The sequence below is a fragment of the Nicotiana sylvestris genome, chromosome 9 (assembly GCF_000393655.2).
Source record: "Nicotiana sylvestris chromosome 9, ASM39365v2, whole genome shotgun sequence".
Taxonomy (NCBI): Eukaryota; Viridiplantae; Streptophyta; class Magnoliopsida; order Solanales; family Solanaceae; genus Nicotiana; species Nicotiana sylvestris.
This window is the reverse complement of record NC_091065.1, coordinates 131,921,935-131,938,385: the sequence shown is the minus strand read 5'-3', so window position 1 is coordinate 131,938,385 and position 16,451 is coordinate 131,921,935. Positions and strand designations below refer to the sequence as shown.

The 16,451-nt window shown below is 36.8% G+C and overlaps 1 protein-coding gene across 4 annotated transcripts; it reads left to right on the top strand.

Moving 5' to 3' along the window:
• The first annotated feature begins 3,280 nt into the window (after positions 1-3,280).
• LOC104246300 (transcriptional corepressor LEUNIG-like) lies at positions 3,281-14,801 on the top strand. Of its 4 annotated transcripts, none has more exons than XM_070156524.1 (18): positions 3,286-3,427; positions 4,068-4,165; positions 4,246-4,355; positions 4,531-4,737; positions 4,847-4,947; positions 5,029-5,113; positions 5,286-5,346; positions 6,146-6,195; positions 7,452-7,682; positions 7,786-7,944; positions 9,048-9,278; positions 9,992-10,100; positions 10,203-10,303; positions 10,537-10,686; positions 12,315-12,470; positions 12,608-12,727; positions 13,813-14,019; positions 14,367-14,801. In XM_070156524.1, the coding sequence occupies exons 1-18, from the start codon at positions 3,411-3,413 to the stop codon at positions 14,502-14,504; spliced, it is 2,331 nt and encodes a 776-aa protein (XP_070012625.1). In that variant the 5' UTR covers positions 3,286-3,410; the 3' UTR covers positions 14,505-14,801. The 4 variants fall into 4 exon arrangements, with proteins under 4 accessions (XP_070012627.1, XP_070012625.1, XP_070012626.1 ...); XM_070156525.1 differs by having other exon boundaries at positions 3,287-3,427; positions 7,452-7,637; XM_009802096.2 differs by lacking the exon at positions 9,048-9,278 and having other exon boundaries at positions 3,288-3,427.
• The last annotated feature ends 1,650 nt before the right edge of the window (positions 14,802-16,451 follow it).

The following is a 16,451-nucleotide window of genomic DNA, read 5'->3' as shown; positions in this document are numbered from 1 at the left end:
TTCATCAAGTTTGATTTGAGGTACGATTCGTAGTTTCGATATTGTTATGTGTGATTTGAGGCCTCGAGTAGGTCCATGTTATGTTTTTGAACTTTTTGGCATGTATGGACGGGGTCTCAAGGAGCTCGGGTGAGTTTCTGACGGATTTTGGCTCATTTTGGCACTACTGTGTTCTGGTGTTTCAGTTCCTCGTCGCGATTGCAATTAGGAGACCGCGATTGCGTAATGTATTATGCGAGCTGGGTGATTTACTTCATCACATTCGCGACTTGGTGATCGCGTTCGTGTATGTTGGGAGGACTGGTCTTCTTCGCGTTTGCATTTGCTTCTACGCGTTCACGTAGTGTTTTGGCTAAGCTGGTTAGTCAATGGTTTCTTTTTTGCTTTCACAACGATGCTCTTGCTTTCGCATAGTTATCTCAGCTTTGTGTATCGCGTTCTCTAGTCTTGTGCCACGAACGCGTAGAGTTAATTGTGGCAGCGTATATTTGTGGATCGCGGTCGCGTAGAGTACCATTGGTCGTGCATATAAGTACTCTATTCCGGACCTTTTATCATATTTTGAGTTGGAGAGCTCGGATTTGGGCGATTTTTGGAAAGGATTTTCACCACATGGATTGAGTAAAGGACTTTCTACTCGGATTTGATTATATTTCATGATTCTATCTTCGATTTTGGCATTTGGATTATGAATTTTAAAGGGAAATTTGGGGGGTTTTTTGCCTACACTTTCATAAAGTGAATTTTTGAGTTTTGAACGTTGATTTAGAGTCAGATTTGAGTGAAATTAGTAGGGTTGGGGTCGTAATTCAATGGGTTACTGGAATTTGTGAGTTTTATCGGGTTCCGAGGTGCGGGACCGAGGTTTGACTTTTTGGTTGACTTTGAGTATTTGATTAAAAATTTAACCTTCGTCGATTGGGTTTGTTTCATTGGGCATTTTTTGATATTTTTGAGTTATTTTTGGCTAGTTTCTAGTCATTCGGATGTCGATTTGTGCATGGTGGAGCTTATAGAGTATTGTTTGGCTTGCTTGAGGTAAGTATCTTATCTAAACTTAGTTGAGGTACTAGTTGCCTGAATTATTTATGATAGTTACGTGCTATATGTGTGCATTTGTGTGGGGTTTGAGCCCATGTGCTAGCACCAGAGTGTTTATCCACGCTCGAGGTAGTTTTTAGGTTATGATATGCCTAGAATTGATTGTTATGCTTTAAGCTATAATGTTTCTCGTATTTGTAACATTGTTGTGAACTATTTGAATCATGTTTGAGGTTACAAAGAAGCTAATTTCCTGAATAAACTTGAAAATTATTATTTTTGTGATGAAATTGTTGATTTGAGCTATGATAGCACGCTTTGCACATGCCTATAATTTAGCACGTCATTTATACCAGTCTATGAGCATGAGATCTGTTATTCATTCATCACATACATGTATTCTTGTTTATTTTCTCATATGTGATATGATTGGGCTAGATGTCTATGACCCCGTCATTATTACATTTCATCTTTACTTGCAATTTCCTTGACTGTTTACCCGCTTTACTTGCATATCTTTCTTATATGCTAGATTGTTGACTGAGAAGAATACTTTAAAATAATGAATTGTAAGCGTCAAGATGGTTTTACCTGAGATTTCCTGGTTTGATCATATATATGTTCTATACTTATTGAAATTATGAGTTGTATAGATGATACCAGGTATCATTTATAATTCTTGCTTTTTTTACTTCCCGAGGTTAGTTAAGATACTTATTGAGTACATGGAGTCAGTTATACTCATACTACACTTCTGCACCTTGCGTGCAGATTTTGGAGTTGATGTTGTTGTGTATGGCGGGAGCTAGCAATGAAGATATACCTGTATTCCAGTTATGGCTATCACTTGTCCTTGGTAGCTTTATATTTATATTCTGCTAATGTACATTCCAAACAGATGTTGTAATTATTTCATTTCCGTTTTGTAAATCTAAGTCTTAGTGGCTCATAACCTATACTACCAGTCCTTGGGTTATTTATAAAAATTCAATTATTTCATCATTTATTTCATGTTACTTTTATTTGGATTGTGTTTATGGATACTTGGCTTACCTAGCGGGTTGAGTTATGTGCCATCACAACTAATTGGATTTTGGGTCGTAACACCGACTATATTGTATGGGACGGAGTATTGACCTGTCAAGAACATACATATCTAGAAGATGAAAGTAGCAGAAGTGAGGATGTTGAGATGGATGTGTGGCATATCAGGAGAGATAAGATTAGGAATGAAGCTATTCGAAACAAGGTGGGAGTGACCCCGTGGAAGACAAGATGTAAGAAGTTAGAATGAGATGGTACAAACATGTGAAGAGGAGGTGCATAGATGCTCGAATTAAGGGGTGTGATAGGTTGGTCATGGTGGGGCTGAGGGAGAGGTAGAGGTAGGCCTAAGAAGTATGAAGAAGAGGTGATTATGCATGACACAGTGCTGCTCAAGCTCACTTAGGACATGACCCTTGATACACGGGTGTGGAGGTTGAGAATTATGGTAGAAGGTTAGTAGATAGGCATGCATGTCTCCTTTGCATGTTGGTAGTGTTATTTCTTGTGTCATATTTTAGTAGCTTCCTATTCGTGGATTTCTTTTGCTATATCTTGTTTCTTTCCATTTAATTATTCTATAACCTTATCTTATCGCCTTTTCTCTTTATCTTGCTGTAGTTACACTTGTTGTATCTGCCTCTTTTAATTTTCTTTGAGTTGGGGTCTACCAGAAAAGATACTCTCAATCTCCACAAAGGTCGGGATAAGGTCTGCCTACATTATACGCTCCTCAGATCCTACTTTGTGGGATAACAATGGTGTATGTTATTGTTGTTGTTTTTACTCTATATTAGTCAAAATTCCAATAAAATATGCTCCTTCTGTTTCAATTTAAATGATACATTTTGCTTATCGAGAGTCCAACTATATGAAGTTTGATCAACATTTTAAAATATATTTTGTTATCAAATTAACATGAGAAAAATTGTAATTTATAGCACTTTTCGTGTAGTTTTTGAATATTTTAATTTTAATTTTAAAATACTAAGTTGAACTAATTTAATTTAGCTTCAAAATTTAATCAAATTAACTTTGGATAAACAAAATGTGTGATTTAAATTTGAAACAAAGGAAATACTTAATAAATTTACTATCCTTTGACCATCAAATCGTAGTTCTTAGTTTAAAATGTTGAGCCCATGCTTTGCATGTTCTATTTAGGGACTGTGATTTTGCCCTTTTGTTTTGCCTATTTTTGTCGTGTAGTACGCAGCATTCAAAGAAAGCTTAAAGTAAATCAGTAGGCAGACATTCTTCTTCTTCTTCTTCTTCTTCTTCTTCACAGTCTTTGAGGTCCCTGGAGACTATCAAAATCAACCACCATGGAGGCTGATAAAATGTGAGAGACTTTCTAATAATATTATATTCCAGCTGCTTCTCTTACACTCTTCTTGCATTTTTGTGGGTGTACTTCATTTCCTTGTTAAATTTCTTTTGTTGTATGCATGTGATTTTGGGTTCTTCTGCTTTTACATCTATTGGAGATGGGGTTTTAGCCATCACTTTTTTATTCTGGTTCTTAGCCTCTTTCTTCATATAAAAGGTAATGGCCTCTCTTAGTGGCAAAGCCAGAAATTTTTACAAAGTTGTTCATACTTGAAAAGAAGTAGGGTGTTAAACATATATTATATACCTTTAAAATCCAATATTTTACCTATATATATAGTATAATTTTCCGACAAAGGGTGGTCAAATTGACCACCCTTACAAGGCTCTAGCTTCGCCCTGGGCTCTGTATGTGGATGTTTTTTTCTCTCTTGCTGAATGGGTATTGTAATGATTTCTTTGTGGGTTTACGTCTAATAATGTGGGTTTTAACCCCAATGGATGTTTTTAAAAGTGATATGTGCTTTTTGTAGATTATAGTGCTTTTTGTAGATGCTTGTGGTTTCCTGTTATTCTTGACGTCTTGTTTTACATAATATCATAATGTAGATTTTTCGCTTTAAGTTTTAATTTTGATGGACAACTCACAACAGGTTGGATATTTATATACATGATTATCTAGTGAAGAGAAAACTAGGTGCTTCCGCTAGGACATTTAAAGCTGAAGCACAAGTTGTCACCAACCGTACTGGTAAGTAATACAACCAGTTTAGTTCCTTCAGCTTTTCCAATTTTGATTTTGGCTTTCTTGAATAAACATTTGTTTTCCAGCTATAGATGCTCCGGCTGGTTTTCTTCTTGAATGGTGGTCAGTCTTTTGGGATGTTTTCATTGTTCGGTTTAAGAGCCCTGTTTCAAGCACTACTGGATCTTACAATGCGGTATGTTTGCAATGTGTTACACAGTTTTAACAACTAGTTTTGTCCTATTTATGTGTGTCCATATGTTTATAAAAATCACATTTTAATGTATTTTTCTAAAAAATTTATTTTCAGCTGGCCTGGCCGATTTATACAAAGTGTTAAAGTATCTATTTTCCTGATTTTGGGGTTGCAGGTTCAAATGATGAAAACATTGGAACAACAACAGCAACAGAAGGGTGTCCTACAAAAGCAACAGCAAGGTGACGATACTCAGCTTCTCAGGGGGACTACCAATGAGGTTATCACAAAACAAAGTCCAGGGACAACAAATGCTTTAACCAAAAGGGTTTACGAGAATTACCCTCCAGCTCAGAGGAATCCCCTATCTGAGGCTAATAAGGTGTGCGAAACTTAAAGTTATAACAATTGCTCTACTAGTTCTCTCATTCCTGTCCTCCTTTTTGAGCCATCATATCTGAATCATTCTTTCTTCATTTTTATTTTTATAGACACCCGCAAACACAAGGAGTAGTGGAAGTTTTGGTCAGCATTTAGATGCAAATCACAGCGTCATATCAAATCTGGATACCTATGGGGACCAGCACTCGGGGTACTCTGTTTGAACCAAGTCTGCTGGTGCTCTCATGGCAGGACGTCTGTTTACCTTAGTGTCATTGTTGTTTTATTTCAGGCAAATACAACACAGTGTTCCTGGTGGTAATTTAAGTTTTTTTCCTCCACTAATTGATCAAGATCAGCAACTCCGTGTCCCTCAAGTAACTATCTTCCTCCTGCCAAAAAGCAAGTATAAAAATGGAATGATAAATAGAAATATATAAAATACTAAGAAACCTGAGAAAAATAAACATTTCTCATAAAAAAAAGAAGTGGAAAGGCAATTGATAGCAACATTTTGCTCTAACTGCTTAGTTTTTCTGTTGTCTGAAGCTGGACCAGAGCTTAACAAATATGATGAATCCATCTTTGAATTTCAAAGCTGCCGAGTCAGGTAAAGCACTCACTGAAGTTTCTGGTATTAACAATTAGCAATTAAATCCTTTATTGAAGTAATGAGCTTTGAACATATGGTTTTCCTGTTTGAGGTTTTAGATGCGGCATGTTTCTAATTATAGCAAAGGAACCCTAATTCTAGAGAGAAGAAAAAATAGAGAGCAAGTTTAGGAAGGGAAAAGGAACCCTAACTTTAACTATCATTAACCTACTAACAACCTATAACAGACTCTAACTAATCTCTAACAGCCTGTCACTTGGATAAGTGCCACATCAGCTACAGGTCAAGTCACACCCTTCTCAACAAGATGAAAGCAAATTCACTTTAAACAATAATCAAAATTGTCAATATTGTGTCAGGTTAAACTAGATAGAATCATTTTGAATGATGACTGCCCGTGATGCAGTAAAAGTCTCTTCTTTGTGATTTGAAGTTAAAGTAGGAGCTTCTGCTTGTTTATGAGTGCTCTAAACATGATGAAGACCAGTGTACTGCTGTAGCATGAATTTGTGAAGATTAATTTTAGCATGAAAAAAATGAAGATCTGTTCTATTTCTTCCAGAAAAGTTAATTTCACTTTTCTCTTGAAATTTAAGTCTTGATAACATGCATAAACTTGAATGATTATTGGTCAAGAATTAATAAATAATGGTGTTCGACCTTTGAGTTTGTTTTCTACCAATGTTTTTTTCAGTTGTATGTTTATCAGTCTAGCTTCGATATACCCCTCCTCCATCCCATTTAAATGAGAAAAAGGGAGAATGGTGTAGCTAATTCACCTTCTTATTTGATTCAGGAGCAGATCATGGAGTAAACAGTTTGCTTTTGAAAGGATGGCCCTTTATGGTAAGGTTATTATCTGTGCTTTTTCCAATATCCACCAAAATGTAATGTTGAAGAAAGTCCAATAATCAGGCTGTAAAATAGTTTTCAAGGTGCTGAAGCACTCAACTCTGTGGTATATGAAAGTCACAATGACATGATTGAATATATCACTTAAGAGTGAAACAATGCTTATCCATGTCCTTTTAATTATAAAATGATAGTAACTGTGCATGTTCTTTTGGAAATTTTCTCCTTCATTGGGTACTTAACATTAGAGAAGCTTTTCGCTAGTTGTGAAATCTGCAATTTTGTTCACAGATGTTCGAAGCCTATGGCATATATCTGGTCAATATACGCTGGATGTTGGACATGAGTGTATCTTAGGTGTTTACAGAGAAATAAAGTGTTATCACTTGATCCCAGAAATATTTTTGGAAGAATATGGAAGTATTTCCTTTTATTATGCAATTGCGTATATTTTCATCTATAGTCGTAGACAAAATTTGCATCTGGGGACTCTAACGAGTGTAATTTGTTCAGTTCCCTAAAACGTTTCTTGAACCACGAGAAGACCAGAAGCATTCAGATCGAAATTAAAGCACTTTTGTCCAGCTTCACTTGGCTTTTATTTGTAATTGAACGTAGTGAGTATAATTAGTTGAGTACCCTAAAATATAATTTGAACCTAAGTTGCTCGGACTCCTCACTTTTCATGTTGCATCCGTGTCGGCACAACGTGGTGTGGGTGTGGAATCCGTACCGGATCTGGTCAACTCATTTTGGGTAATTTGACCAAAATAGATGGAGAAATTCGTGACAGATATAATGATTTTTTAAATCAAAACAGAAGCTAGGGTGAAATTGAAGAAAATGGAATACCTCGTATATAGAAATTTCTACGTCAATCCTTTTCCTATTATCTGCTTCTTGGATTCTCCTCTTGATCACTATTTTCTGCTTCTCGGAATATCTTGTAAGTTTTCCGTATAGCTGAATCCCCACATCCGTATTAGTATCTGGATCCGTACCCCCGAATCTTCATTAAGGATCCGACCTCTAGATCCGCACCCATACCGGACACTCTCACCCAAGTTCGAGCAACCTAGATTTGAACCACGAGAAGATCAGAAACAGTCAAACAGAGAAAGAAAACATTTTTTTGAGTCTTTAATGTCGCTATAATTGGACTGAATTTGTGCAGTTCCAACATGCAACCTGTTTACAATTGACACTGGCATGGATGCTTTCTATGTACTGACTAATATCCCCGTATATAGGGACTAGAACAGCTTCAGTCTGGACTTATTCAGCAACAAAGCTCTACTACCCACCTGTCTCATCCCTCCCAACAGCTTCAGCAACAAGTTCATATGCTGCTTAGTGACCAGTATATGGATATGAATCAAGGTGACCTTTCAAACTTCGGCGGGAACATAGTATTGGACAGAGATTTGCCAGTTCAAGTGGGTCTTCCCCTTTTCTCTCTCACAGATTCAGCTATGCTGAAGGTTCCTGTTTTATTTGATATACTTAGTATTTGATGTCTTTAGAAAGATATCTATTCTTGTAAAAAAGTGCTAGGGAAATGATGAGCTTATGCTGCAATTGCAGAACACTAATCAAAGTCAGGAACAAGGTCAACGGTCTGCACTTCTTGGCAAGCATCCAGAAAATCCTAGTTCCAGCATCCAACAACAAGATAAGAGCGTTGCTAGTGGCAGCACCACCATGGAGGTTAGCTTGTTAAACACCTCTGGAGGTGATGATCAGGTTAGCTTTTACCTCAGACCCATTAAATATCCTATCCATTAGAGTTATTAATTGTTCATATGAAGTTGGAGGAGTAATAGGTGCGATTGTTTCGTGTAATGTGTACAAATTTCAAATATTCCTACAAACCCTGCATCCCTCTCCCCATATAATTTCCAACAAGCACTTTTTGAATGAGTTTCTGTCATATATTTTCTTTCAGTTTAGCACATACTATTAAATTTCTATAAATGTCTTTGTTTTTTCATTATTATTATTATTGATGGATTATTTGTACAACGATGAAGTAATGAGTGCCATGATGTATTCCAGATGTTCCTACTTTACCCAGCAGTAAGCTTTAAAGGATGAAAAGGAACTGGTTCAATGCGTGGTGTCTGCTTCCTGCCCCTCATTACTTTCGGGGGGGGGGGACTTCAAATAGATTATTATCCTAACCCCGCTGGACACCCAATATAGTTTGGATATGAAAATAGATATTTTAGCCTAACTCAATCCCAAAAGCTAGCTAATAAGGTAAGGATTGACCAACCATATGCAGAGACAACATCCCATTCTCTCAACCAATGTGGGACACTTTACACCGACATCTGGAGCGTGACAACATAATATGGGCCCAACTTGGGTTAACCAAGAATAGAGATGGGTTTGACTCTGATAACATGATACGAAAATAGATCTTCTCCTAACTCAAACTCAAAAGCTAGCTTATGAGGTGATGATTGCCCCAGAATATATAAATAGACAACATCTCGTTCTCTTAACCAATGTGTGACGCTTTACAAATTCTAATGATGGCTCTATGAGATTTACTGTTAAGACTTACAGATTAACTTCATCGTCAGATTTCATTGAGTTTCATATCATTAGGTATATTTGTTCAGTATCTTTGTTCTTTTTTCTTAGTTCCCTACTTTGATGATTCTTAACGAAATTTTGGCGTCACTGATTCAAGTGAAGTTGTGTCTGATTTATATTTGTGGCTATTAGCTGACATTGCTATCCATCATATTCTTACATATGTGAAAGTTTAGTGAAGGATATACTTTTGTCCTTGTACTATGGCGTCCTCGTGTGATTTCATTATCATGTTTACTTCAAAGAACCATGCTACGAAAAAGAGAAAGCAGTTCATGTCGTCAGGTCAGACTAACAGCTTAGGGACTGCAAACAACACCAGTCTGTTACCAAGTTCGGCGCCCACTACACTGCCAGTACCCAGTGCAGAAGATGTGATATCGATGCCTGCATTGCGTCATGATGATAATTCTTATAAAGCTTGTGTTTATGTCAGTGATGCTGTTTTCTCACCTACATTGGTATCAACTGAAATTGTACGGATTATTTCCCCTATTACTTACAATTTGTTGAGGACTCTGTGCAGCCAGGATTCAATTAAAAAGTTTCCCCTTTTTTTCCAATTAATTAACTAATCTCATAGTATTAATCAGCTAGTCAAATAAGGATAATGTGCTGGGGAACAAGTTTAGTCTGATTTTCTTTGATTGACGCCATAAAAGTAGTATTGCATCGGGAAATGCCTGGCTGTCACTCTTCTAATATTCTTGTAATGAGATAATAGAAACAGTAAACAGATAGCCCTGAGTGAATTTGGTACAAAGGAAATGCTAATCCAACCATGGATTATATCAATATATGATGTTCAATTTTCATGCGAAGTCTTTACTTGATATCTTAACTCCACTGGTTTCACACACCAGGAGAAAACTAAGTCAAACTTCCAAAACAGGCCAAGACTTCAAACTGGCTTTAATACTATATTAACATAATATCAATCCATGGCTTCTCAGTGTTGTCCGTACTTGTTTTCTTTTCATTAATGTGGTGCTTATGCTTTCCTGAGCGGAGGATCTATTGGAACCAGTTTCTCTATTTCCACAAGATAGGGGTAAGGTCTGAGTACACACTGCCCTCCCCAGACCCCGCTTGTGGGATTATATCCATTGTCCTCATTCTTTCTCCAAATTAAGAGATGGTGGTTCTATTGATGCACAATCAAACTAACCAAATATGTCTGCGAATGCAGGCTGATGTTGTTCCTCTCATAAACCATGGATCTGTGGATAGCTCTGTAGAGTTCTTCCTTTCTGACAATGCAGATACTGAAAGCACAATCTCGCGTTGCTTAGGCACCAGTAAATGTTTCAACTGATGCTGACTTCAATATATTGGCTTTTTCTGGATGTGCTGTTTGCTACTCTTGCTATTTACTTTTCGTTCTTTTTTCTGCAATATAGATATTGCACTCTTGGAAATTGGGACTTTCCGTTCCGGTACAGTTAATTGCTGCGATCTTTCATCAGATGGAAAGCTGATAGCAAATGGTGAGGATAAAAAGGTAGTGATATTGAATCTTGAGGTGATAAATTATCTTGTATTCAAGAAACAGTCTTACAAACCAGTGAAATTGGTGGGGATAAAGAGGTAGTGATATTGAATCTTGAGATGGTAAATTATCATGTATTCAAGAAACAGTCTTACAAACCAGTGAAATAAGGAGTTCATATCTGAATTGTGGTTAGCTGTTGGGGTCCTTTTGGGTGTTATAGTTTCTACTCTGCAATGGTGTAGGTTGTATTATGGTGCACAGATTCACAAGAGCAAAAGTACATACTTGAGGAACACTCTGATGCAATTACAGATGTTCGGTTTGGTCCAAGATTGCCACGGCTTGCTTCTTCTTCCCTTGATAAGACTATCAAAATTTGGGATGTTCACAATGTAAGTCATTCTATGTCTTCATTACTCGGATGATAGGACTATTACTCTTCAATCGTGATAGAACATTCTCTCAGATGAATCTCTGCGTATTGGTTGGAAATTTTCTGCTCAAATTCAGTGTATCTGTGAATTTAGACGCTGTTCGAATCAGCTGAAACTATATATATATATATTTTTTTTTTTAGATGGTAACAATTTTTATATTCAGAAGCACAAAGGCTGTGCTGGCCATAATTACAGAGGAATGGACCAAACTATATAACTAAAATTCCTATCTTCTTACAGAGTCCCTAAAACATCTATTAAAGCGTCTGTGTCCACTGTGTATTCTTGTTTACACCAAAAATGAATAATAGTAGGCAATTCATTTTTATCTTCTGAGTTGAGCTGGCATTGTCTTCAAAACATATTGAATTTCTCTCTTTCCAGATAGTCCACCATATGCAGGCAGGAATCAGATCCCAACTATTCTTCTCACTTGCACTTCTTCTCACCTTATTCCAGCATCACAGCATGTCCTTGGTGCTATTTGGCATGACCCAGTGTATCCCTGTTAGAGCTAGGAATATGTTCCAAATTTGAGCAGTCACTGTGCAGTGTAAGAACAGGTGACTATTAGTTTCTGCTTTTCTTCCACATAGATGACATCTTGAGCACAATTGCACACCCCGTTTCTTCAAATTGTCCTGTGTTAAACATGCCTGTTTAACTACCAACCAAACAAAACATGCCACTTTGTAAGGGATCTTGACTTTCCATATGTGTTTCCATGGCCAAAGATCAGTCATTATGTTTGTTTGATTAAGTACTTGATAAGAAGATTTAACAGAGAACCTTCCTGAACTGTGCCCCAGCCACCATGCCTTATCAACATTCAAATTCACCCCCGTAAACTGATTGAGTGTGTTGTAGAAGTCTGTGATTCTGGTGATCTCCCAATCATTTAAAAATCTTCTATAAGTGAGATTCCATCCTTGAGCTGACCAAACATCGTAGATAGTGGCCTTTTGCTGCTGATTGATGGAAAAAAATATCAGGATACATTGTCTTCAAAGGCTCATGCCCCAACCAGTTGTCTTCCCAAAAAGAGGTGTTCTGCCCATTCCCCACTCTAAAGCTGATTTTGTTGCTGAAAATTTGCCAAAGAGCTCTAATTGCCTTCCAAACACTTACCCCATATGGAGAGGTTACTTTCTTTGTTTTCCAAGGCCCCTCTTCCCCATATTTGTCTTTAATTACCATCCTCCATAGTGAATGTTCTTCATTAGTATATCTCCAACTATTTTCATTTCTGCGCGTCAAAGAATGCCTAAATGGACAACCGTCCTCTCTTTCATCTGCATTCAAATTTTATCTACATCTATTCCCAGAGTTTTTGCCACTTACTGAAACTTCTATGTTTTTGTTATTCTTTCGGTGATCCTTCTAATATGAAATATTGTGCTTTTCTCCTCCTGAGTTGTTGAAAGAGTGTTGATGCTTAAGTTCTGACTTCTAGCTTTTCAAATTTGTTCTTTGACGGAACACTGTCAATCCATTTGTACATGCACTTAACTTAATTTGTTTTGATGAATTTTGATAAGTATAGTTCAAGCCCGTAAAAATTAGAGTTTGTCGTATCCTTGCAGCCAGGCCACTCAATACGATGTTTTACTGGCCATTCTGCCTCTGTTATGTCACTTGACTTTCATCCAACCAAGGAGGACCTCATCTGTTCTTGTGACAATGTTAGTACAATTCGATACTGGAACATTAAGAATGGTGGTTGTGCAGGAGTGTCAAAGGTATTGATAGACCTTTATTTGATACCTCAATCTAGTAGGTTCAGCTGCGAAATGATGATATTCTGGTCCCTATTTCTGTATTTCAGTAACAGAATCTTTTATGTACATCACTACTTATCAGCTCCCACAAATTTCAGGTTGGTGCAACTGTAGTTAGATTTCAGCCTAATCGTGGGAAGTACCTTGCAGCTGCTGTTGCGAATGGCGTATCGTTAATAGATGTGGACACAACTCAAACCTGTAGATATCCTTTGAAGGTTGGGCCATTTTCGCACCACTTTCGTTGCCCTAAGTTTTTAAAATTGTTTTGTATTTTAAGTTTTTAATATGATATCTCGGAATATATTTTCAAGTTTTCGCTACATTCACCTGTGCTGATGCTTTTTGATCTTTTTTCCAAAAACCGTCATTATATTGGCTTGGTCAACCTCTTCTCAGTCGTTCTATTTGCCCCACAAAGTCTTATGTATTCTAATTGAACCAAAACTTCTACATTGCATCCCGTGGCAGGCAAGGTAGAAAGCCGAGTGGAGGGTTTCTTTTTTAGCTTTTCCCTAAATAGCTCAGGTTATAACCGACTGGAGACTGAAACCTGTGAATGGGTCATTTTGGACACTTGAATATCTGACCATTTTCATGGGCTTATAAAAGTAGAGTTTCCTTAGGATATTGGCTTCTGTGTTGTAATGTAGTGATCTACAGAATGACATTAGATTTAATGATGAGCACAACTTGAGTTCTTTTCCTCCTTTTGCATTATGTTGTTGCTTCTTGTATCCTATAAGTGACTTGCACCTTCTTATTCTTAACTAAAGCTTGCTACATGATCTTATGATGATCAAAGCATTTCAGGCCTTTCTAGACTTAATTATACTGCAATGTGTTAGTGATCCATGCTCTTATAGTTTTTTCTGTACCTTTATGTGGTTTTGGCTTAAGCATTGTTGGTCTTTCTCTTAGCTTGCAATTTCCATCCGAACAATAAAGCTTCTACCTACACATTAATTTTATTGGAAATTCTTCCAGTTAATATCTGTTATTTTGAGGACTATATGATTTTTCCATATAGCTATATGTTTCAACATCTCCTATGAGACGCTAAATGATGCTCATTAGTTAACCATAGGCTCTCACTTTCTTAGCGGCAGTGCCAGATTTTGTCTAATTACTTATAGATTCTCTATTATCGTCATATTTATACGAGTTTTTATTAGGAAATGGGGGTAAGGTTTGCGTACACATTACCCTCTCCAGACCCACTGACCCACTGATGGCTGGGTTTTGTGTTGTTGTTGTTCAAGTTGTGACGACTTTTTCTTTTTCTTTGGGGGCCTCTATGCAGGGTCACATTTCCAAAATCCAAGCTATATGCTGGAGCAGTTCCGGTGAGTATCTAGCATCACTCAGTGAGGATATGGTACAAGTTTGGAAGATTGGCTCTAGTGGAGAGCAACAGTGCATGCATGAGCGAAGCGTAAAAGGCAAAAAATTTCGTTGCTGCACTTTTCATCCTTGTTACCCTTCTGTATTGGTCCTTGGTTCATATCAGGTAGGTAGTTCTTTCTTTTTGTGTCATCAATTCTGTGAGTTGCATCCATTGGCTAATTATCACATGAACTCGTGGAGGTTCACAATTTATATGCAAAGTTGGTTGTTTCAATAACATCCTGACTGCATGTTCATTACATGCTGCAAGATAAAGAGAACATGCAACATTACTGTAAATTAAAGGAAAAAGAACAAAGAAAGAAAGAAAGAAAGAAAGAAAATTAAAGGTTGGGGGGTTTGGGGGGGGGGGGGGGTTACATGTAAGTTTCATGTGTGCTCCTTATTTTGGCCTTTCCTATGATTAATGGACTTTGGTTACTGATATTAGTTAACTTGTGTACATTCTAGTGCCTGGAGCTTTGGCATATGGCTGACAACAAGATGATGATTCTGCTTGAAGAACCTGTGAATAGTTTAGCAGCATCACGGTCCACTGGTCTAGTAGCTTCTGCCGGTGTCAACAATTTAATCAGATTGTGGAAGTGATATTTCCATCAAGTTCCAACATTATGTTGAAGTAAAGTTCAAGTACTGTTTATTATCAAAGGACTTGACCTGACAACTACTGATATATACCTTCAGATTAGATACTGTCCATAGTAGACTAACAAAGTCTCTTATTAGCAAGTGAAGATATGTTTTATCATGTTTTGCATTTACACCATCTGCTGTATACATGCAAACAAAAAAGTAATAGGGTTTTTTTGCTATGCGTTGGACGTTATGTCAGATGATACCTTATTAAAGAAAGGGAAAAGGGTCAGATTTACCTCTACTTACAAAAATAGTCTACCTTTAACATCCGTTATGCCGTGGGGACAAAAATACCCATGCCGTTAGCAAAGTTGTTAAGAATACCCATTGGTCCGTTAACCCCGTCAACGACAGCCAACATCTCATGTGGCATACATTTGTTTTTTGGGTAACTATCATTTGTATTAATCACCAAGCTATCTAATGAGAAAAATTATGTGGCATAGTTTTGATAGTTGTCCAAGATGAAAATTTTGTAACTATCTTCTCAATCTGGGGTTGTCATTGAATTATAGACAATTTCTATGTAGATAATGGGATATCAAGATACTTAAAAGGCAATTCACCACTCGAGAAACCAAAATGCTGAAGAATTCTTTCCTTTTTAGCTTGTGAAACTCCTCCAAAGTACATAACCCCTTCACCTATGCTAGCCTCTTAAACATCTGCTCAGGTATTCCATTTCAACATCAAACGGAAAAGAATACATATGATCCCCTTGCCTAAGCTCTTTAACAACATCGAAAGGTTGTGATGGTTCACCATTAATTAGGATGATATAATTAACACATTCAAGGACCCATGTTGTAAACTAGCTAGGAAAACCTAATTCTATCATTACTAGCTCTAAATAAACCCATTCCGCAGAATTATAAGCCTTTTGTGGGTCAATTTTAATTTATGACTTAACTAATTTATGAGCTAGAGTAGTGTTATCCCTATTTTTCTCCCAGGTATAAAACCAGCATGTGTATCACATATAACATCTAATATAACCTTTTTGATCCTTGATGTCAGCACCTTGGAGATCAACTTGTATAAGACAATACAACAGACAATTGATCTGTATCTTTGACAGTGTTTGAATTTTTATTTTTTGGTATTAGATTTATAACTGTACAATTAATATCCTTGTACATCTTTCAATCGTGAAAAACTCCTTTACAACCCTTATCGCTTCTTCCTTGATAATGTGCCATGACTTCTTAAAGAAAGTAGCATTGCGACCCTCTATTACTTCCGCGCACAGACTCAAGCTTCTACTGGTGAAACATGACATTACCATTCTTCATTGTCAGTCTGCTCATAGCTGGTGGTATTTGGGCTGCTGATCCCATCAAAGTTTTGTAAACTTGTACAATTTCATCTTTGATGTCTCCTAGTGTAGTTAGTTTGGATCCATCTAAAGCAGTAAGCTCCTTGATTTTGATTTGTTCCTCTGGCTCTTCTCTTTGAGCAAAGCAGTAAAGTACTTGGTATTTGAGTCACCAAGTTGTATTTATTTAGCTCTATGGGTGTGTTTGGTATACCGCAAAATGTTTTCCAAGAAAATATTTTATTGGAAAATAAGTAGTAATCTTATTCATTTTCCGGTGTAGGTACGCAAATTAAGGAAAATGACTTCTCAAGAGTATTAATAAATAATTTGGATATAATAAACATGAAGCCATAAACTTTCAAACCAACAACCTTCCGAACGCATAAATTTCATAAATTTTCGAACCGTTAAACTTTCAAAACCGCGGAATTTCGAACCCGTAAACTTTATAATTTCTAAACCCGTAAACTTCCAAACACATAAACCTCCGAATTCATAATTTTGAAACTTGTAAAATTTTGAACCTTTAAACCGATAAATAAAAAAATTAAAATTGAAAAATATATTTTAAATTTTTTTTT

Bases quoted from the DNA above. Each gene is read 5' to 3' on its own strand.
- LOC104246300 (XM_070156524.1), top strand. The intron at 4,356-4,530 runs GTATGTTTGCAA...TTGGGGTTGCAG, and splicing joins CTACTGGATCTTACAATGCG to GTTCAAATGATGAAAACATT. The intron at 4,738-4,846 runs GTGTGCGAAACT...TTATTTTTATAG, and splicing joins CCCTATCTGAGGCTAATAAG to ACACCCGCAAACACAAGGAG.